At 48.5% G+C, this 24,379-nt stretch overlaps 1 protein-coding gene across 9 annotated transcripts in view; it reads right to left on the reverse strand.

The window, feature by feature from the left end:
- GPAT2 (glycerol-3-phosphate acyltransferase 2, mitochondrial) overlaps positions 1-24,379 on the reverse strand; it is a 1,263,238-nt gene that overhangs the window by 542,654 nt on the left and 696,205 nt on the right. For all 9 annotated transcript variants that reach the window (XM_085634201.1, XM_085634205.1, XM_085634208.1 and 6 more), the window contains 2 exons: positions 5,688-5,773; positions 4,945-5,063 (listed from right to left, as the gene is read on the reverse strand). In XM_085634201.1, coding sequence (XP_085490327.1) covers positions 4,945-5,063; positions 5,688-5,773 — 205 coding nt within the window. The remainder of the gene's footprint in view (positions 1-4,944; positions 5,064-5,687; positions 5,774-24,379) is intronic.

Genomic DNA, 24,379 nt, shown 5'->3' on the forward strand with positions numbered 1-24,379 from the left:
GAACTAAGCCTGCTGCTGGCTACTGATGATGGGGGCGAAAGCGACTCCGAGCCCCTGCCAGACCTCCTGGGGTCCTCGGGCCAAGACGGTTCCTTGGAGGGAGTCCACCTCTCCGACACGCTGACCCCAGAACAGCGCCATGATTGCCGGAGGCTGCTGCAACCCTTCGCTGCCCTCTTCTCTCTCACGCCCAGGGTGACCCCCTGGTGCGTACACGACGTGGATACCGGGGACAGCCCCCCTGTGCGACATCGCGCCTACCGAGTACCTGACCGAGTCCGGGCCTGCATACAGACCGAGGTCGCCAAGATGCTCGCCCTCGGAGTCATTGAGGCCTCAGACAGCCCGTGGGCCAGCCCGGTGGTCTTGGTGCCGAAGGCCGCCGCCCCCGGTACTTCTCCGGAACTCCGATTTTGTGTAGACTACCGGGGCCTGAACGCAGTCACCAAGACCGATGCCCACCACCTGCCCCGGGCAGACGAGCTGATCGATCGCTTAGGGGCCGCCCGCTACCTAAGCACCTTTGATCTCACCGCTGGGTACTGGCAGATCAAGCTCACTCCCGGCGCCCAGGAACGATCCGCCTTTTCCACCCCCGATGGGCACTACCACTTTCGGGTGATGCCCTTCAGTATGAAGAACGCCCCAGCGACCTTTCAGAGGCTGGTAAACAAGGTCCTGGCCGGGCTAGAAGCCTTCAGCGCGGCCTACCTCAACGACATTGCAGTCTTCAGCGACCACTGGGCCGCGCACCTGGGACACCTCCGCGAAGTCCTGGCCGCTCTCCAAAGGGCCGGGCTCACAATTAAGGCCAGCAAGTGCCAGATCGGTCAAGGATCTGTGACCTATCTGGGCCACCAGGTGGGGAGTGGCCAGGTGGCGCCCCTTCAGCTGAAGGTCGATGCCATCCAGGCGTGGGAGCCCCCCGCAACCCAGACCGCTGTCCGGGCCTTCTTAGGCCTCACAGGCTACTACCGGCGATTTATTAAAGATTATGGCAGCATCGTGGGCCCCCTTACGGAGCTCACTTCCAAGAAACAGCCCATGGTGGTGCACTGGACGCCCCGCTGTCAGACCGCTTTTGAAGCCCTCAAGGCGGCCATGTGTGCTGCCCCGGTGCTACAGGCCCCTGACTACAGCAAGGAGTTTGTGGTGCAGACCGACGCATCAGAGTACGGGGTCGGGGCGGTCCTCTCCCAGATGGACGCCGAGGGCCACGACCAACCTGTGGCCTTTATCAGCCGCCGACTGCTGCCACGTGAACAGAGGTGGAGCACCATCGAGCGGGAGGCCTTCGCTGTGGTATAGGCCCTCAAGAAGCTCCGGCCCTACCTTTTCGGCACCCACTTCAGGGTCCAGACTGACCACCGACCCTTGCGGTGGCTCATGCAAATGCGGGGCGAGAACCCCAAGCTGTTGCGATGGTCCATCTCGCTGCAAGGGATGGACTTCACCGTGGAACACCGGCCCGGCAACGACCACGCCAATGCTGACGGCCTGTCCCGATTCTTCCGCCTCGGCGAGGAGAACCCCCAAGGAGATGGGTGACTCTCCCTGCCTTCAGCTAGGGGGGACGCGTGTTGGAGCCGGCCTCGTGGCGTGGTCCTGTTCCCCCTCGCTCAGCCGCACGAGGTCCCATGCACCTCGGGGCTCCTCCATCTTGGATTACACGTCACTCCACGTGACCTCCTCCGTGACCCTGCTCTACCCGGCCTCGACCCCAGCGAGGCCCGACATTGAGGCGCCAACCCCTGGCCCGGGGGATACCACGTGAGCCCTTCCCACTCCCAGCGGAGGGCAGTATCGATGGGACCCCCAACCGTCCTTCCACACCTAGGTGCGATCGCCCCACAGCTCTCTGGGGCCTGGCGCCTCTCCTGCTGGGCGTCTGGCCGCGCCCTACCCGGCCTCTCCGCCCTCGTGGGCGCAAGGGTCCGGACATCAAAGGGCTCAAGACCTATATCTGGGGCGACCCGACAACAAGATGACAGTTGTATCCCGGAGTCAAGAGCCCTGCTGATCGGATCGCGGCTGACCCTACGGAGAAAGACTCTTCCTGAACCTACCTACTGAGCCCTGCTGACAATGTCGCGGCTCCATCGTGCTTACAAGACCTTCACGAACCTTTGGGGCCCTGCTGATGCCGTCGCGGCCCGACCTTGTTGCAACAGACCATCAGAGCCCAGCTGACCTCGTCGCGGCTCGACCGAAGCGGACCTACCACCGGAGCCCTGCTGACTGTGTCGCGGCTCGATCCAAGCGGAGCTACCACCTGAGCCCTGCAAACGCCGTCGCGGCTCTCCACGTCCGAGCCGCTCTGAGACCAGCACCCAAGGTCTGGCGCAGAGCCTTCCCGTACCTGGCTGGTACCAAGACTGTCCCGCTACCCTATCCCTCCAAGAACATTGAGACTCTTACTGGATCACTCGATCCCATTGTAAATATTGCAACGTACTCCTTTTTATATAAAGAACCAAGATAAGCAACTGATACGGAGTCCTGTGTGGTGGTGTTACTGGGCCTAGTACGATTATAGGAGAAGGACCTCTCCTCGGAGGCTTCTCAGCGGCGCTCGGCTATAACTTGGCGGTAGGAAGGTGCCCGGAGTAGTCCCTCCGACTCCCCGGTGGTCCTCCCTCCAACACTCACCGTGTGCCACACCGCCACCGAGTGTTTGGTCAGGCCCGTAAGCCGATAATGGCAAGGTCTGGAATAGAGCGCTCTATGATATGTGCCTCCCTGAAGCAACCATTTATCCATTCTGTAGACAGGGTCATCCTCAGATTTATATACACAATGATTGATTGCCGCCAAGTGCGCGACCCAATAACACCTCCGTATGTCTCGTAGACCAATACCTCCATCATACCAACCCAAGATCAATTTTTGGAGTGCTATCCGAGGCTTGCCCTCCCACAGCAAATTTCTCTGCAGGGCTTCTGTTTCTTTGAAATAATGAAATCTAATTTTAATGTTGCTGCAATCCATAATTTACAATGCAGTCACAGCTTGAGTTGGTTTTCAGGCGTGAACTTGAACAGAAAAAGATCAATACTTGCAAATGGTGCAAGAACAAAATACCTTCTGCTTTTTCTTTTTACATGTAAGAGTGCTGAGAAACTGACTACGTCATTATTAATATTAGAAAAAAAATCCACAGCTATCTGTTGCAGCTGTGCCACACTGCATTAAATCTTTTGTAAAATGCCCTCATTAAGTATTCACCTGGCGGTCTCTGATCACAGAGACCACCTATGCACCAACTGTAAAAATGGTGCCAAATAGCATTCTAGACATACCCAGGGGCACCCAAAGCGCTCCTCCTTTCATCTTCTCAGTAGTAACTTCTCTACAGGGTGAGTGCCTTGTTGGAGGCAGTTTACATTGCTTCTTCTCAGTACTGCAGGGATTTAACTCCACAGACCCTTGTTGTAGCCTCAACACAGGATCCTGGGTTCAACCCAACTGTATTTGGCAAGTGTGATTAAAATACGCTTGTGATACCCATTTGAAGGGTGGGTAGGAAGCTGCGTTTCTCCACTGTTAAGCTAACCAATATCAGACCACCCTCACAGCCCCCACTCCGAACCCTAGCAACTGTAGTAAATAATAAGGGTGTTTTCTATGATAAGTCTGGAACGTGAGTTGAAATCCATGTATTGATCAAACCATGTATTGATCCTTGACACACACCCACAAGAAGACGACACTCACTCCTGGCTGCCTGGATGTTCGAAATTCAAGCTGTCCTTGTGAGCTGGCAAGAGTGCGGCTAATGTCCAGGTGTCACTGAAAAATGAAATCATACTGAATCCCTTTTGTTGGAACTTTGATGAGCTGTACCTTGGCACGCCTAAGTGGACCTAACTTGTGTTCCCGGGATGTTTGAATATCCTTGCGGTTAGTCCCTAGCAGGTATTACCAAGCTGGAGGAGGTCTGGATTGATCTGAACTGGCCGGCTGAAGAAGAGTGAATCTGAGCATTGGCAGCATCCCAACCATGAGGGGTCAGAGACTAGCCCCATTAACACCAGTCTCACCGAACTAGAAATTGTCAGTTTCAATGAAGAGCAAGAAGACGTTGCAATGGAGACACCGTGCAGATGACAAAGGGCAAGTGAACTGGCAGGAAAAGTAACTACTAGGTGACCCAGCCTCATCTTCAGCACTTTTCACCAAAGTGAGCCAAGGCAGATTCATCCAAAAGCCTGGGCATTCTGCTTGGCGCAGACAATAATAGGGCAGCGTGGGAAAGGCATCGAATTCCACCACCAGGTAGGTCAGCAATCTACCATTCCCTCCCAGAAGCAGATTTTCTGTGCTCTGCTCAGTATAATGACTGACACTTTTCCATGCAGCACTGGGTATAAAAAGGACCAGAATCAACAACACTCAACAACCTTCGACAGATGCTCAAGTGCCCCAAAACAACCCCTTATCAAGGCCATCATTCACCTGCATATGCCACTACAACCAGACTCTGCAAACAACTCTTTACTCCTTTTTTCTCCATCCCTCTTGTCCTTCCTCAGAAATTAAAATAAGCATTAGGGTGGTTCAAATAGTACAATGGAGACTACCACGTTTGCTTCCAGTTTCTCTGCTTCCCGCCCCGGTCCTTTGCAGCACTATATGGCCACACAAGTGCTACTAAACCTGCCAACATTATATACTTTAAGTTGTTCATCTGCCCTCATGCTTACTGCTCCCAGCACTATCAGACTTAACTTTACAAAATAAAATCGTCTCCGTGTTCGTAACTAGTGGAGGCTGCAATAAAAGTGCAGCATCAAAAACAAAGGTCAGTACAACAGTGCTCAAACTCTTCATAAAAGGTCAAGGACAATTCCATTTTCACAAAGTGTTTAGTTTTTATGTGCAAAATATCAAAACACTTCAATGTAATAAGTGCTAAAAAGGAACTCATGTAATCCTTATACATACCATTTAAGGAATGAAGGCTTAGCATTGTAACCAGATTTTGTTCCTCCTCCTTCAGTGAACTTATCCCTTCTGAACGTGCACACCACTGGAGTACCCTATCAGAGTCAACGGGTCTAGAACTAAAGGATATGAACAATAATATGAGGCAAGGCCCTTGGCTAAAAGCGAAGTTCTGGCATAATTGCAAACCCTAGTGGTAAAAATGCAGAAGAAATGAAATCAGATCCCAAAGCTGGACCCAGAGAGGAGAGCCCATTGCTAGACTTGCAGAAAAGGGTGCACGAAAAAAAGAACAAGAATGCAAGGAAAAAGAGAAGGAGGAACAGATTAAAAAGCCAATGGAAAGAAATGATAAAAACACATTGACAGACCAATGTTTCATCGAAAACGTCCATTCGCAGAGGCCACTGCCAAAGTAAGAGAATGGGAAGAAAGAGTCCAAGGCAAGAATAGAACATGGACAGAATTAGAGACAAATACTAGACCCGGAGAAGGACAGAGAGACTAACAGGGTGCAGAAGGAAGACCACAGTTGAATGCAAGACTTGGACTCTAAAGTACTGTTTCTTCTTAGTGTGTACAACCTTTTGAAGAAACAGATTTGTAGAGCACTTGGATACACCAAAAGAATAGACACAAACAGCACATTAATTGCAGGAAGTTATAATAGAAGATGGGAGGACTATTTATTTTTTCATCGTCATGCACCAACATGAATTCGGTCCCCTCTCAGATTACGTTACCTTTTGCCCAGAATCAAGGGGAGTAGCAGTTCTTCTACAGAAGCGCCCGAACGGCGATGGCTGAATAGGTTGTTTCCAATATATTCCTGAAACAAAAAAGAAGTATGTTTTCAGGAATGTACTCAAAATAATTATTGTGAGAAACGACGAAATAAATCACACACAAACATCCGACACTCCAACTGACTCATCATAAATACTGCAGTAGAACGCCAAAAGGCCACACCAAACCCGACTCCCCAATCACAATTCAATTTCTACCACAAGCAACACAGCAGATACACAAATGGGCACCACAGAATTTAATACTAAACAACACAGAGTACAATCACTTTTTACCATAAGTAGTGAAGCACAACCACCACCCACCAAAAAACTATCATTTGTCTCCTAAAAATACCAGTCCCTAATTGTTAAAAACAGAAAATTAAATCCAAAGACTCACACCCAAAGTTTCAGAGACTCATTACCACAAGAACTACATCAGACATCCAAAGCCATCAGAAAATCATTTGATTCCACATAGGCTTGATACTCGTAACCAGGAACACTAGTGGATATGCCACATGATTAGCATGTGGGTGAGGGTTCTACAAGTGAACACTAAGGAGTAGGGCATAGTGGCTGCTTGTTTTGGGAAACACCCTCCACTTCTGGTTTATGTAAATCAGTTTGAGGAAACTGAGGGTATTTCCCACATAACTGTTCCCCTCCCCTCTCAGTGACAAATTCCTGAACACTAGTAAAATGTGACATTGATACCTGTAACAGTTTAGAAATCATTTTTTAGAGAAGGTCACCCGCATAACATCAGTTTAATAATGGCTGAGAATTTATTTGGAACTGACTTTCATTGATGAGGAGGTGAGTTTCCTTTTGGCAAGTGACCCTCTGTTTGACCCGACTAGCATTGGTCAGACTTTAGCCAAGTCAGATGATTGGGACACTTTGAACACATTGAAGAGGGTGCAGGTTAAAACCATATTACACAGGAGCAACCTCACACAGTATTTATGTAAGGACGCGTACCCTAGGGGGTTCATAGTCACAAATGCACCACATATATTCTTGACAGACTCCACATTCAGAAAAGAATGAGCTCAAGTTGCATGGACACATACACACGTTTCGCTGGTGCTAATAATTAAACCAGCGAAGCGTGTATCCGATGCCTTTCTCATTGAAATACAAAAGTGTGAGAACAACTTGAAAGATAAGTTATATTTAGCATTCTGTATTTACTGGTCATCCCTTTATAGAGTGCCAGGAAATAGCTTTTCATATGTTGGCGGGGGGAGAGAGGGGCTTTTTTACTAGTCCATTCTCTGGCAAGTGGGGGGATATGGATCCAGAGTTCACAGAGGAGTACGCAGTGACTGTACAGTACCTCCTTTAAGGGTGCCTCCGAATACGCGACAAAGAGACATAGCAAGGATCTCGTACTTCCCCCTCAATGGCGTCTTCACTTATGGTGGTTTTTAAATTCTTGTTGAATCATTATACCAGCCTATTGGTCTCGGGGTAGTAAGATGTGGAAAAGTGCTAGTTTACAGCACCCTCCTCCCACAACACTTTTAAGTGTGCGCACATTAAGTGTCTTCTTCTGTACGATCACAGTCATGGGATATCTGACTGAGGAGAAGCTGCCAAGAATAACCCTAGCCTCCACAAGGGCAGTTAGGATATAATTTCAGGGCACAGGCTGAAGATAACTAGTAGCAACATCCACCAAACAAGTATATGTGTGCTGCTTGAAGTCAGGGGGTGTTCCAGGGGACCAAATAGGTTGACTTTCACCCTCACAAATGTGACCCCCACTACGACGAAGGGTCTCAGAGAAGTCAAAGTCTGTCCCAAGACTTTCAGTGGACCTCAGTGACCACAAATCCATTGCTACCCACACATTCAAGGTTGATGGCCTCACAATAAAGAAGCTCATCTTTCTATGACAACTGAATGATTATAACCTGTATAACCCAAATATCAAAGGTTTATATGTAATTCTGGTCACCTTACTTTTGTTAAGCAGTTTGTGTTAGTCTTTATTTACTAAATGCAACTTAGGAGTACGAAACTAATAGGATACGATTTTTATTCACTAGCAGATAACTGTGACACAAATTGTGCTGCATTGTTTCAATGTACACATTTATTGGTAACATTAAAAAAATCAATATAAATATGTAATAAAAAAAAGAGAGTGGGGCACTCTTGCTGGGCTGAACAAACTAATCATTGGTGGTCCACCAGAAGCCAGGAACTACTGCAACTCTGCTAGGCATAGAGATTCCAGCACCTGGTCACTTGCAGTCCTTTCCACTTCACTGGAGACAGTGCAATATGCCTCGGTCTGATGTTCTATCTTTTTTTTTCCAGGATTACTCCTATTCAAGAATCACCTACTCTGTGATTTAAAATCAAGTACAAATATCTCTACTATCCCTACTACTATGAGGTCAATACCAAGAACTCAATTCACACCTATATCAGTCCAAAACACCTATTGGGACTGTCTCGATCCAAGAGAACTGGGAAATTTTTTATTGGGGTCAATACGCTGATTATACCCCATAGTCTTGCTAGCTTCCATAACCTGGACAGCATGGACCGTTTTCCCTACAAGAGGAATTTTGGGGAAAGACTAAGAGGAACCTAGTTAACAGTTTAAGGGCCAGTTTCTAGTACATTCAACGAGACAAGATTCATGAGAGGTACCTCTGTGTGTAATATGAGACCTGCTATCTGGGACAGCACAATGGGATATTATATTTGGTATGCACTCTTGATTTGAACTTGCTGGCACATCGTAAATAACCAATGTCCTTGGCCCCAAAAAATGAATAATTCCCCTTGGGCTTTTAAGCTTACAGATAGATAATGAATCATTTCCCGTAGGCTTCTAGGTTTATAGATATGCAGATGGGGTCTCACATTCCCTTTGGATTGGAGTACTGATGTAGCTGCTACTTCTGCCAAACAATATTGGCAGTTTACTAATCAGGAGAAATATTCTGTTTTTGTTACTGTACCCAGTTTTGAATGGTTATGTGAGAAGTGCAATGGACTCCAACTCAGTCACTTGCTACTTTAGCCAAGAGAGACAGAATGAACAGAGAAAACAAAACAAGGACTGGATGAGACTTCTGCCCCTTTGACCACCAGGTACACAGGTTGCAGGGACGGGAACAGAAGGGGCATACGTTTTGGCTGGTCAAGTCCTAGATGGACATAGCCAGCTTTCACAAAGAAAAACACCATCCTGTACAGCATGCACCAAGTCAAAATAAATCCCACTACTTACAATCCATTTGTGAAATCACATGTCCAAAATACATACATACTTACTACATGTTTCAGACAAGAAAAAGGTGAGGGGCCACAGCCATGGGGACTGGAAGAATCTTTACTGGGGAGAGAGTTGATAGAGGTGAATTCTTTCGACTGTAAACACACCATCACCACCAACCTCCTCATGACCTGTTCGTGCTGAGTGAAGAGCACACCCTCTCTAAGAAAGTGGTGCAACTCTTACGACTTCAGCAAAACTAGAAACACCATGTAGAACATCCACTGGGGTTGCATTGTTGTTGAATTCATTAAAGGAGACTCTCAAGGTAGACCAAACTATTGCAGGGCAGGAAGGAACAGGTTTACCGAGGAATGAAGAGGCCTAACCAAGGTGGAAAAAAGATATTCGCTAATTTACAGGAGTGCTAAATTTGTTACAAATATTGGTTGCTCCATCCACTGCAATTGAGCAAACTTCATAAATGTAGGCTTTACTATTTCCACAATAAGATTTTGAATAAGAACTGATGGTGCTTGTCTACTTCAAGCATAGTGGAAAGAAATTCTCATTTCTACAGTTTGCGGACTATCTTGCTACCTTAATCCGAAATGCCCTATATCACCACATATAAATGTAAATGTCAAGGTACTTATAGAGCGCACTGTCACCAGACGGACACCTTGCGGTGTCGCCTTTGCGGTTTCCTGGCGCTGGTACTCATACCGCTGTGGAACCCCTCCTGGCTTTCCCTGTGAAGTGTCCACTCCTGGGCACCCCCAGGGTGAAGCCAGGCATCCCAGCGCTGTTGGGGCCGGTGTGGAGGCTAAGCAAGCTATTGCCCAGAGTTGCAGCGTGGGGGCCGTGATTAGAATAGGCACCGAGGCGAGAATAGACAGGTCCGAGGAAATTGAGCCCGAGCCCCGCCGAGGCGGGAATTGAACCCTGGTCCCTGGCCAGAACTCTGCTTCAGGGTCTGCCGCTCTAACCATTGAGCCACACTCCTCCACCATATGTTGCACATTGGGTGTGAATCATTCTCTTCCTTATTTGACTCATCTGCGATAAGATTTCCAAGGGGTTCCAAAGGGTTGCCACTGTTCCAGTGTGTGATGGGCATTAACAACTTAACCCATGAAGGCCAAGAGGTAGACATCTTAGGAACAGTAGATGGAGGCCAACACTCTACTGAATTTCTCATAATTTGCTCTTTATAGAACAGAGCTATTGGGTCATTTTGGGGTTTGGAATGTTGGGGTTCGAAACTTTGGTAGCGGGCAAGGTTCCATCAGGAATGGAATTTTGGGGTTAGAACACTATAGGGAGGAAACAGGGTTACAGCAGCAACAGTTGCTGCCTGGACTATGGGGCTGACAGTTGTGGAAGAATAAACTACTTTACCTTAATGTGCCGAGTTGTCTTCTGTAGGGAAGTATGATCTGCTTCTTATGGTTGCCCCCACTTTTTGCTTCATGTGATACTGTTTTTGACTACTCTGACTGGGATCCTGCTAATCAGGACCCCAGTCTATCTGCTTTCTCCCTAAGCTGATATGTTATGTACTTAGGTACACTCCAGATTGGATACTGGGGTACCCTTGTCAGTCCCTAGTATATGGTACCCATGTACTCCGGGCATTGTCCCCCTGAGGCCTCCCATGGGCCGAAGCATGTATTATGCTACCAATGAGGGGCCATGCAAAATGGAACTACAAGTCTGCCATTGCATCCTGTGTGAGCTGGTGCATGCACCACGTACTTAAGATATAGGTTTACTATATCTAAGGGTCACTACACTTAAAACCTATAAGTCACCCCTATAGCAGGCCTTAACAATCCTGAAGGCAGGGTGCTTGGTTGTAAGTGAGAGGGTGCCACTGCATGAGCTCGACACCCCTGCAGCCTACAGAGTCCATTCTCCCGGGTTGTTAGTGCAGCAGCCATTTATGACATATAGAGCGGCATTATGCGACCGCGTGATGACCAACTCTAAAACGGCTGAAAGTAACCCTATCGTCTTTGGTGTCAAACATTGTGGAATCATACCCTCACACCAGTAACCAGTGTGGGAGGTATGATTCCACCCCTCAGAAGCAAGCTTCATTGGGTCCCTGGTGTTCCCGGTACCAGCCTTCTAGTGCTGGGCAGCACAACATGGTTGCTGCCAACCAGAGACACATTTCTGCCCTCCTGGTGCTGAGCCAAGCTCGAGCAGAGGAAGGTGGAACAATAAGCATCCTGTCACAGGGAGGTGTGACCACCTCCCAGACAGGATCTAGTGTATTAGGGATGGGTGGGTGCGCTTGCCAACGACCGAAAGTCTGCAAGAGGGGCACATTTGGTGTCCATGTGCATAGTCCAGTTCAAACCAGTCCTGGGAGCCATTGGCTCCTGCTCTGGTGCGAAACTGGACAAAGGACATGGGAGTAATCTCCCCACTGTCCAGACCCTCCCTTAGGAGGGTCCCCTGAATCTGTCTAACCCTCTCCCGCGAGTACAAAAGGGCTTACCTGGCTGTAAGACCCTAGATTTGACGTGGACAAGATTCTGAACAAGAAACCACTGAACTTCGACTGTCTGAAAACTCTAGACTTCATTTGGGCCCGACTTAGTCTCCCTCTCAGTCTGAAGCATCGTCTGTGCCCGTGCACCATACAGGCTCCGTGCAGGATCTGTGGAGCATCAAGGACAACCGATGGTATCTCCCTTGGAGTGAAGGAGTCACTCCCCTGAAACTGCAGGAACCACATCACAACTGACCAGTCTGCTGCTCTTGAGTTCCTACGGACACCGAAGGCTCCAGCAACACAGGAGGTGCGTTTCTACTTCCCTCAAAGTCTGAGCTGCCCTCTTACTAAGTTTGAGGCCAGAATCCCTTGTGGGGGCTGCAATACCCGTACCCCTGTGAACCATGTTCATTTGGAAGACCATATGCTTGTTGGCGTTTCCCGAACAAGTGCACTGGGCTCCAAGTAGCCCCAACCTCTGGCACAATTTCCTACAAAGAAATCCAGCCTCCTCACACCAAGTTCTCCGTGGGCTGTTGCTTTGTGAAATCCCTCAAGGTCCTCTCGAGACTCCTGTGCCTCCGGCCTTGTGTCAACTTGAAGGTCAACTTTGCTTTTCTTGGGCTCCCCTGGTTGCTCCAGACTTGCCCTGACTCCCCTGTGTTTGGTGAGTCTGCTGGACCTTGCTGGTCCAAACCGTAACCTTCCTTGACCTTCTGTGTGGGTTGCCGTTGTCAAGGCTTGTTGGTGCTCCTGCCAGACACCGACCTCCTCAGCACTCAACATCCTTCGTGGGACATCTTGCATCTGGCTCCTGGTTGTCCTCAACGTCTCCTGGTCCCCGTGGCTGCAGAGTCAAGAACTCCCTCAACACACCTGAAGCACCCGTCATCGGTGAGCATTTGTCTACCGAGCCCCTAGTCACTCCTGAGTGACCCAGACTCTGTCCCCTCTGCTTTCAGGTGCTCTTCAACAAGAATCCACTTTGGATTCAAACGGACACTTTTCTTCCTTTCAGCAGCGGCTCTTCTTCGAAGTCCTCCATTGAGATCGACGGTGGTTTCCGACACCACTTCAGACCTATGAACCCAGCTTCCCTGGGATAGGTAACTCCGGTATTACAGTATCCACGGGTGAGGTGGCTCTCCAACCTCCTAACTTCCATATGGTTTCTTTGAAGTCCACTGTGAAGGATCCTTAAACTTAAAAACTTCAACGGCGACTTCCCCATGGAAATGTACAGAGCACGCGGTCTTGTTACGACACTGCATCCATCCTCTGTGGGGTCCTTACGTACATGCCTTGGGTGGTTCCTTGGGGTCCCAGCGATTCTTCATCCTGTAGACACGGTCTTGACTCAAGTTGTGGTTCTTTACCACTATTTAAGTATATGGATTGCTCTTCCCCTGGAGCCCACGGTATATTAGTGCTATTTATTATTGTTTCTTAGCTACAGTATTGTGTGCTTTGTGATTATCTTTGTGTAGAAGATACTGTGTCGTACTAGAGAGTGTTATATTAATAAATGCATATTTTTATAACTACTGTGTGGTTTTCCTTTCATTTAACCAATACTATAAAGTTACATTCTGGTAAAACAAGCTGCTTAACATTCCTTCCAGACTAAGCCTGAAGGCTGCTCTCCACAGCTACCACTTGGATAGCTTTCTAAGGTTATCATTGACCTCTTAAATCACCATAAGGGTTGTTAGGACTGGTGCAAGGTTTCCACTTTAATTAGTGGACAGCATATACCAGACCAACTTCTCACATCTTCCTTTCAGGAACCGTTAGTTTGATCATCATTAACTGCAGAGGAAACCATAGCTTATTCTGAATGGTCCTGGCAATACCTTCTTCAGAATCACACATGTATGCATTAATAACCAGAGCGCACCCCTTCTCAGGATTTGAATGCTGAGAGAACAGGATCGATAGCAAACTGTGTACAATAGGTACAGGGGAAAGGGTGACTGTTTTTATTGTATGATTTTGGGAGGATTTTCATCAATCAGTAATTAAATGTTCTTTAAAGACAACAAGCTAGATGCGCAAAAATGTCTTCCAGATCAGGCACATACACAGAAGCTTTTCTACTGGCCTTTCACAATTTTCATTTTAAGCCTTGTGAAGTCACAAACTGTTTTGTGCCGGACTCTGTAGGTGGTTTTCATCCCAGCAGACTGGCAACATTCATTATTGCTTCAAAAGTGATGCAGAGTGTGACAGCCTTTGCTGGCGTGGCTGTGGGAGCCTAGGTACCCTTCTTCACTTGCTTGGAACTGCCCAAAGCTTTAGAGATACTGGGAGAAGATCCTGCACGAAATTGATAGGGCCTTTGATACTGTCATCCTGAGATTCCCCGCCTACACTATCTTAAGGTTGCCCAATGCTCTGACCTTCCCCTTGCGCTCGGTCAAAGGCAGGCAGATCGCTCTGGCTTTGAACGTTGCGCACCGGGTTTTACTAGCGGGCTGGAAAAAAGACAGGATCCCAGACCACTCTCAATAGCTGCACCAATTGTTGTCCCTCCTGGGTATGGAGCGCTTGTCTATGGCTACACTAGGGGACAAATCTGCATACTCTAAGGTTTGGGCCCCCTTTATCTCAATTTTATCCTCGGAGTTCCGAGAACATTCATGCTCTGCCTATTTAAGGCTTCTGAAGCTGATTCCTGAGAGTCAGGAGGGAGGCTAAGGTGAGCTACCCCTGCGCACCCACTTGATCTCCAGGGAGCTGCCCACTATTACTGAGGACCATGTAGGTACGTTTGCATGTACACCGGAAGAGAGGTGGGGTGGGTATAGGGTTTATTTGTTGTGAAACTTTGATCTGCTTTCTTTCCTTTTTTTCTATTCTTTAAAAAGCAGACTTACTCGCCCCAAGCGGGCCATAGTGTGTCCTTGTTGCATTCTCATCTATAGGCTTGTGGTATATTAGATCTTTCTGTTGCCCCCTTCTTGTAGTAATAAGACTGTTTAATGCCATACTTTGTTGAACGCAGCCGGCCTAAATCGGGTTGTAGGCGACATGCTGTGTTAATTTCCTATTTCGTTGGCTCATGATTCACAAACCCCATTTCCTTCCTTCCGACTTTGCTGTAGCAGGCCCAGTGAGTTGTAGGCAACAAAGCACTGTATTTGCATGCTATGTGTTCTGCTAATCAAAGAAGATTTAATTCTAAAAGTGATGCAGGAGGTCTTGAATATGATGGATGAAATAAGAACAGTGAATGCATGCCAATCAGGATGAAAGTGATCAATATGGCCGAATGTGGGCACGATATGTAGTGTCTGTTAGAAAACGTGGATACTACCTCGTATGTATATACGCACATGCTAAGCTGTAACTGTGACACTGTACATTTACTCCTTTTGTACTGATTGCGGAGAAAATCAATAATGTTTGTTTAAAAAAATAACTAAGGATGTAAGTGATGCAATTTACCCATAGGGACCTTTACTGAGGCATGACTAAGGCACGAGCTTGCTAAGTGTAGAAGACATGGCAAAATCTGTTAAGGAAGTGAATATATAGTGTGAAGATTTTGTTCAGTACACCAGGTGCAAAATTGTTTCCCCTTTGCTCCATTGATAGATGCTGCTTTAGCTTGCGACAGAATGTCTCAAAATTCCTCTGCAATGTCTAAAAAGTGGCATTCATTGCATTCAGGAGCCAGGCCACCAACTTTTGATATGATGGGTCCGGGTTGGAGAATCTGCCCGTTGCAACAAGATAGAATGTTTGGATCTGGCTTCAGCAAAACCTGACTTTTTTTCAGGAGAAGATTTAGCTTTTCTAAAGTGCTTTTTTGTAATAGACAAAGTTTAACTTTACCATTAAATTGAATTTTGTTTAACTAGTAAATTGAGTCCTTGAAATAACATTTATTAAACACGATATTGTATCCTAAACCTGCCCTATGAGCCAGACAACCCTGCTACAATTAAATTAGCCTTGAGGTGCTTTACCTTAAGTTTTACCTGTCCTACTCCTAAATACTATGCACCTGCCTTAATGGGCAGTAAAGCTTACTCAGGGGTGACTTATAAACATTGAAAATAATAGTTTTAGGTCTGTCAAAAAGGGGTCATTTTGACAGATCCAATTCGCAGTTTAAACCTGAACAACTGTACTATACATGGCAGGCCTTCAGTCAGGTTTGTCCTTTACTATATTGGGTGGAACAATGTGTGATGCAGCCCATTGGTGACATTTAACTTACAAGTCCCTGGTACACTTTAGGTACCATATACTAGTGACTTCTATGTACGTTAAATATGTCAGTTAGTGGTATGACAATTTCCCCATTTTGAAAGAAGGATGCCAAGCACTTTACCACTGCTTAGCGGGGGTAAAGATGAGAGAACACTTCTATACCAAGCAAAAATCAGGTGCAGCAAAAAGGCCAAACGATGCAGGGTGACCCTGCAGAAAAGGCACATTTCCAACAACTATGCTCGGGCAGATCCACTGCATATGACAGATGTCTGCAATAAGATGGTCAAATAGTGGGCATTTGATTACCTCAGATCCCAGGATCATGTTTATTTATTTAGGTGTCATGTACATGTCATGTAGAAAATTCAACAGTGTATACTTCAGCCTAGCATTCCTGAAGCCTTAGCCCATTCTCAGTCCACAAGCTACCACGCACCTAAGGTTATTTTCCCACCTCAACCTAGTTAAGGATAGATTACATCTAGGCATGTGCAAAGAGTTTTTATAAAACCACATCATCTGTATGAGGTTATTCCCCATCAAGAAGAGGAACTGAAGTATTTCATGTGCTTGTGGGTCAACTGGCATATTTCCCCATTTATTCCTAAAGCCCTGCACTAGTGTTCTGTATGTTAGGAATTGGAACGGTGGCAACCCGCAGTCCTGCATCATTGTATCAAGGGACAATAATTTTCCCAAGCGTAAACAATACTCAGCTGTGTGGGTATCAAAATCAGTTTAAAAAATATCCTTTTGCAAATTTGTGGTATTTGATTGCATAATTTTACATTTATAAACTCATTTAACTGTGTTTGGTTTGTTCAAATATGTTGTTTTTTGTTTGCTTCAGTAATTACTTGCCATGAACAGCTCAAGTGCTCACCAGTGCTTCATACTATTTAATGTTGACTTGTGCCACTGTTCATATCTGCATTTTAACAGTCATCAATGCGCTGCAGAGCCAGTTAATAGGTGAAAGGACATATTGATTGCTGCTCTCCATAATGTTCAATAAGGATAACATGTTGAATGTTATTCTTAATAAAATTCAATAGAAGAGACTAAAAAGGTATATAAACTAGGTACAATAGACAGCGGAACTTCCGGTGGTTGTCAGATCAAAATTTGGCACAGAAGCGGCAAACATCTTCAAAGACAAAGACCCTGGCTGTTGCCTTGAGTAAGCCAGTTAACCTTATTGACTTTTGATGAAACGCCATAACTATTGAGAGCAGAAGAGACAGTAGCTCCCTTTGCATGGAACAAGCATTTTTGTTGTGCCGTTAAGGTATGCGGGTGGGAAATGAGGCGACCTAATCCACACGTTACTACTTGTGTAACGATATATCTGTAAGAGACATTAGCTAGTGATAGATTCCTTACCTTTTAATATCCCCCAGGTGTCAGACTGGATCCGGAAAGTTTTGCTAGCAGTACCCAGTGCGGCTCCGCGTCCGTCGCTGGCGTCATAAGCGCTGAGATGATGTCACAGACACTACTTAGGCGCCACCCATGCACGCCGACGTGAGTTCTGCACACGACTTTCCGCGCCAGGAACGCAGAGCCATGCAAGAAACTGACCACTGGTGCCCAGAAACTAGGGCACTGAAAGGGATGACCTTAACCCTAAAAATCAGGTCGCAGAACGGGGAGGATGGGTGGGGCGGTAAGGAATCTATCACTAACTAATGTCTCATACAGATAGATCATTACACAAGTAGTAACTTGTGCATCTGAAAGAGACACGTTAGTGATAGATTCCTCACCTTAGAATAGATACCCCAGCAATACCAACCTCGGTGGTGGGTCTGCGAAGAGATTACACCAGAAAGTCACGGGGAACAGAATGGCCAAAGAAGCCGTCTCCCCGGACCCGACTGTCAAGGCAGTAATGCTTGGTAAACGTGTGCAGCGAGGCCCACGTAGCTGCCTGACAAATGTCCTGCAAGGGGACGCCGCGTCCCAAGGCAGTAGTGGCTGCTGTTGCCCTGGTAGAATGGGCACGCAGCCACAGAGGAGGCTCCTTCTTAGCCAACCAGTAACAGGCCTTGATGCAGAGAACGACCCACCGAGAGATGGTCCGTTTGTGCACAGCCCAACCTTTTTTGGTGCCCACATAGCCAACAAAGAGCTGGTCATCCGCCCGGAACTGTTGTGTGTGCTTCAGGTAGAACCAGAGCGCACGTTTGGGTCCAAACGGTGGAGCCTCTCTTCCTCTTTGGAAGGATGCGGAGGCGGAAAGAAGGTGGGCAAACTGATGGTCTGCCTCATGTGGAAGGGCGTGACAACCTTTGGCAAGAAAGAAGGACGAGTCCTCAGAACCACCTTGTCCGGATGAACAGAAAGGAAAGGAGGTTTGGAAGAAAGAGCCTGGAGCTCACTCACTCTTCTGGCAGAGGTGATAGCTACCAGGAAAGCCGTCTTGAGAGTGAGAAGACGCAAAGGACAGGTATGAAGGGACTCGAAGGGAGCGCACATCAGATATGTCAATACAAGGTTTAAGTCCCATTGAGGCATTATGAATGGCACGGGAGGAAACTTGTGCGCAATGCCTTTTAGGAAACGGTTAACAACCGGGGACTTAAAAAGCGAAGGCTGATCTGGAGGCCGTAAAAAGGCGGAGATGGCCGAAAGATAACCTTTGATAGTGCCCAAAGTAGAGCCCTGCTGGGCCAAGGAAAGAAAGAACAAAAGGACTTCAGAAAGAGGGGCAGAGAGGGGATCCACAGCCTTAACTGTGCACCATGCCACAAACTTGTTCCACCTGCAGGCACATACCGTTTTAGTGGAGGGACGCCGGGCTACCAGAATGACATCAGAGACTTCGGGAGGAAGATCAAAAGCTGTCAGCTGTTGCCGCTCAATCTCCACGCATGGAGGTGGAGGCTGGACAGGTTCGGGTGGAGGACCGTCCCCTGCTGCTGCGACAGAAGATCCTCCCGAAGAGGCAGTCGGATCGGAGGATCGATCGCCATTCTGAGGAGCTCGGTATACCAGTATCTTTGAGCCCAATCCGGAGCCACAAGAATGACTTGGGCCCGGTCGCGCCGAATCTTCATCAGCACTCTGGGCAGAAGTGGTATAGGCGGAAAGGCGTACAATAGACCGCAACTCCACTCGCGACAAAAAACATCACCTAGCGAGTGCCACCTTGGAAATTCCAACGCGCAGAACTGATGACATTGCGTGTTCTGTACAGTGGCGAATAGATCTAACCAAGGCTCTCCCCACTGCATAAAGAGACCTTGCACCACGTCCGAGTGCAGACTCCATTTGTGATCCATCAAGCACTGGTGGCTGAGTTCGTCCGTCCTGGCATTCAGAGATCCTGCCAGGTGTTGAACCACCAAGGTGATGCCCTGATGTTCCAGCCATGTCCAGAGACGCAGAGCATCCTGACATAGGGTCCAGGACCCCACCCAGCCCTGTTTGTTGCAATACAATATGGCGGTGGTGTTGTCTGTGAACACCTGCACCACACTTCCCCGGATCCAGTGAAGGAATGCCTTCAGTGCAAGACGGATCGCCCGAAGCTCCAAAAGGTTAATATGGAGTCGGGACTCCGCCGGAGACCAGAGGCCTCTGATCTCTGCCTCTCCCATGTGGCCACCCCATCCCAGTAGGGAGGCATCCGACACCACTGAGTGCTCCAGTTGGGGAAGTCGTGCAGTGCCCTCCGAGATCTGGACATGATCGGACAGGGGTTGCCCTGATGCTGTGCCCACTGGAACTTCAGGTCCCACTGCAGAGCCCGCATATGCCATCTGGCATGTGGCACCAGCAGGATGCAGGAGGCCATCAGGCCCAGGAGCCGGAGGGTCATCCAGACCGAAACCCTGGATAGAGGCTAAAAGATCGGAATCATAGCCTGAATATCGCTGCTCGGGAGGATAAACCCAAAACAGCGTCGAATCCAAAACCGCTCCGATGAAGGGGAGCTTCTGAGAGGGACTCGGGTGCGACTTCGGGACATTGATGAAGAACCCCAGCAAATGCAGGAGGTCGGCCGTAGTCGGAAGGTGGTTGACGACTGCCTGGTGCGAGCCCGCCTTCAGCAACCAGTCGTCGAGGTAAGGGAAGACTGACACCCCTGACCTGCGCAGGTGAGCGGCGACCACCGCCATCACCTTCGTGAACACCCGAGGGGCGCTGGTAAGGCCGAAGGGGAGCACGGCAAACTGAAAATGCTCCTGGCCTACCATGAACCGCAGGTAACGCCGGTGGGCCGGCAGGACGGGGATGTGAAAATATGCGTCCTGCAAGTCCAACGCTACCATTCAATCTCCAGGGTTGAGGTCAGCCAAGACCTGAGCTAGAGCCAGCATTTTGAACTTCTCCTTCCGGAGGAAGCAGTTGATGTTCCGGAGATCCAAGATGGGACGCAGACCCCCTTTGTCCTTCTTGGGGACCAGAAAGTAGTGGGAATAACAACCACTCCCGACTTCCGGCCCAGGAACGCAATCAATGGCCCCCTTGGCCAAGAGGACCTTAACTTCCTGCTGGAGAGTTGCCAAGTGGTACCCCAACATGCGCTGGTACTGTGGTGGCATGACTGGAGGGGTGGACTGGAAGGGAGTAACCCTTGCGAATGATCTGAAACACCCACTTGTCCGATGTGATAGCATGCCAGTGGGGGAGGTGATGGCGGATCCTGCCACCCACTGGTGTGGGGTGCTCCACAAAGCTCGGATTAGGAAGGTTTGGAGGTAGAAGCAGCGGGGGCTGAGGTGGACTGACCCCCACGCTGATTCCCAGACCCGCCCCGGCGGAAACTGCGTCCACGGGCACGCTGAGGCTGGTTCTGCACAGGCTTGCTGAAGGAACGTGCCTGGGTGCCTCTGCCGTGGCCACGAAAGGAACGAAAACCAGGAGTGGCTGGGCTTTTCGTGGAAAGACCTAAGGACTTGGCCGTAGCCCGCGAGTCCTTAAAACGCTCCAGTGCACTGTCGGCCTTATCGCCAAACAGGCGAGTGCCATCAAAGGGCATGTCCATGAGCGAGCTTTGGACATCTGGCGAGAACCCAGTAGATCTCAGTCAGGCGTGGCGACGAAGCGCCACAATCGTAGAAATCGCACTACCCAGTGAGTCCGCGGTGTCCAAACCACACCGAATAACGAACTTAGCCGCGCCCTTGCCCTTAGTAACAGCTTGGGACAGCACAGCCTGGGTCTCCTCAGGACACTGAGGCAACAGCTGTGCAACCGTATCCCACACCGTGTGGGAATAGCAACCCAATAGGCATGCAGTGTTCACCGACCGCAGCCCCAAGCTGGCCGAAGAGAACACCCGCTTACCGAACTGCTCCAGCTTCTTAAGAGTCATTATCCAGCGGAGCCGTGTGAAAGGCACTCTGTGATGTCGAGGCTTGGATAACCAGGCTCTCAGGCGTAGGATGAGTGGTCAGAAAAGCGGGGTCACCAGGCACCGACCGGTGACGCCTGGCGACATTCTTTTCCACAGGGGCCCCTGTGGCTGGCCGCGACCAAGTGCCCAGCAAGACGTCAGTGAGGGCGTCGTTAAAGGGCAGCAGAGGCTTCGACAAAGTGGATGCCGTCTGGAGCACTTCAGTGAGGAGATTAGTTTTGAGGGCCACCGTAGGGAGATCAAGGTTGAGGTCCTCAGCTGCCCGACAGAGCACCATCGTATAGGAGGTGCCCTCCTCCATGGTAGGCGGGGGAGAGGGAAACCCCGGGTCAGAGGAGATGTCGAGGTCGCCGGCATCCTCCAAGTCATCTGCCCAGTCCAGCTCGGAGTCACACTGACGGGCAAGAGGGTCCTTGGACCCCTCCCAGTCATCCTCCCCCTCCGTCACAGGTTGCACAGACCGCGGCGGCACAGCCAGAGAAGGAACAAACGGCGCTGGCTGAGCCGGCGCCGTGTCCCAATGCAGATCCCAGGAAGGAACAAACTGGTCCTGGAACCTGGGCAAGGGCGGAACAAATGGCACCCACTGGGGTGCCGGAGGCAGAGCTGAAGGAGGCGCTGGGGCCGGAGCCGGAGCCGGCAGCGCTGGACCTTGTGGCGCCGTGGCCAGAACCAACAGCGCAGTATCCTGTGGTGCCGAAGCTGGATCCGCTGGCGGCCCAACAGGATCCAAACACGGGACCGTGGGGCTTGAAGGCGCGCCGGTGGGGGCCCGAGGCCTAAAGAGGCAGTCCATGGTAGCAAGAAACTCTTACACCTGTGCAGGAGTCGCCGACGGACCCGGGTAAGGTGGGTAGGCCGCGGGACTCCCAGGCTCCAAAGGAGCCGCAGGGGCAGAACCCCTGTCCCCCTCGTCCACACCCGGGGACCGATGGGGGGACGTCGGAGAGCGAGCATGCTTCTTCGACTTCTTTTTGTGTCGTCTCTTACCCGAATCTGAGGGTGAAGACTTGGAGTCCGAGGAGCGACGACTGCGGCCTCGCAAGCGGTCCCTGGAGCGGCCCCTGGACTGGGAATGGTGCTGGGACGAGTGCCGGAACTCCAGCACCTTCCAGCGCCGCTCCCTCAAGGCCTTCGGGGCCATGACCCGACAGACTTAAATCCAGGCATCCCTACGTGCACCAAGGAAACCAAAATTGTACAGGAGACAAAAGTCTCAAAAAGGGTAGTCAAAAAGTGACTAAGGTACGTGCTCTAACCGGATCTGTGCTTTCTGGCACGGAAAAAGAAAGAACTGACGTCAGCGCGCATGGGTGGGGCCCAAGTAGTGTCCGTGACGTCATCTCACCGCTTATGACGCCAGCGACGGATGCTGAGCCGCACAACGCCACCTACCGACACGCAGGGGTACTGCTAGCAAAACTTTCCGGATCCAGTCTGACGGCTGGGGATATTCTAAGATAAGGAATCTATCACTAACGTATCTCTTGCAGATAATTTTTACTGGCTCAGTTTTGGTACGAAAGTAGTTTAGCTAGAGATGAGAAGTGGTGGAGGACAAATATAGTGTCTATTCATTGTGAAAGAGGGTTCGGAACCTGACAAAAAGTACTCATGTGAGTCTCACATGAATGATCATTACCCAGAATATACCATCTACATTTAGCGCGCTGGAGGTCACTACATTATTGTACACCAGGTTCTCTGTCTCAGGATTGATACATTGACTACGTTTTTGCTACTAAACGGTTCACTGGGGCTCCCCACCTTGTGTCCTTTTGGAATAAATTTATTTTGGCACATTCAACATGGGGCTAATCTTTGTTTATTCTTTTTTTAAAAAAATGTATAAACTGTATTTATTCAACTTTTCACACACATAACTGAGCGGTGCTATAAACAGAGTTACCCACGGTAATGCCTTTCAACTTATTTCCATTATACATCTGAGTCCTGCACACATTTCACAATTATTTATACAAGAATGGCGTTGCAATATACATGTCCGTATACTTAGTTAGGAAGTTGCCCAATCACCAATCTATCTTTGAAAATTCTTGAATGATACACACGATTTCACCAATTATTACTGACAGCACAAATGCCCCTTGTAATACTTGTTTCCTTCTTCAGTTCAGAGAGGAGTACCCTCTCGGCTGTGGGTTTCTCATACGCTTGACTAGTAAAAGGTGTTTCACCACTTTTATTTAATTGTAATCTTATTTCTGAATCTGTTTTACCTTGGCACACCATTCTATTCCAATAGGATTACATTATAGAGCACCATTAATAAAAACATGCCCTAGCTAGAGGTGTCTCTAATATGGGGGAGAGATTAAATCTGTTGCAAATGTACATGCATAATTGTTTCCTTTTTGCTCCATGTGTCGTATTGAACCATGCTGCTCTAGCTTTAGACAGAATGTCTCTACATTCCTCTGCAATGTCTAGAAAGTGGCACTCATTAGATTCAAGAGCCAGGCCAACAACTTTTGATATGATGGGTCCGTGTAGAAAATCTGCCCGTTGCACCAAGACAGAATGTCTGGATCTGGAACTATTTTACTCAAGGGTGGAGTTTGATCCGGTAAACGCAAATACTGGCAACTTTCATACATACAGAGCTGCTTAAATATTGCCTAAATATTAACCAAATAGTGACATGGAAGTCTTGTTAGGTTATCAGGATCACCAAGCATGGATTGGTGAACAACTATCTCACATAATTCCGAATGTCAGATGAGGTCCTCTTAGTAACAAAGGGGTAGCCTGGCCCATATTGGCTTGGTACATACCATATTGAGAGGCAGCAAATATGACTGCGCCCGATTTAAGACATTTATTTAACAATTTAGTAGCCATATATAGGCGTCCTACAAACAGCAGAGACTGGAGCAATAATTTCTGACCAGGCACAACACATACACCCTGCAACCCAGCCCATTAGCATGCAGACTATTAACACTATTATGGGCAAAGTGCCCACAAAGCAAGTCAAGATTATATTCTGGATTGCTTAAAAAATGTACCAGCTAGAACACTCTATCCTCACACTACACCTCCAAGATAGCATACTAACTAGGTCTGCTCCTATAGAAGGTCGTACTACATGGTTAACAAATCTTGCAAGTATCTATACTACTACACATGACACAGCCTCCTTGGCAGTGTTACTGGAGGAGTTAAAATAAATGCAGAATGAGCATGGAGCTGCACCTGCTATTAATTTAGATCTGAAATGAATATGTCTTTTTGAAACAGTTTATTGAATAGTTTTCAGTAACATTTGAGGATAAGCTGTGGTTATTGCAGTG

This window comes from Triturus cristatus, chromosome 11 (assembly GCF_964204655.1).
Source record: "Triturus cristatus chromosome 11, aTriCri1.1, whole genome shotgun sequence".
Classification (NCBI taxonomy): domain Eukaryota; kingdom Metazoa; phylum Chordata; class Amphibia; order Caudata; family Salamandridae; genus Triturus; species Triturus cristatus.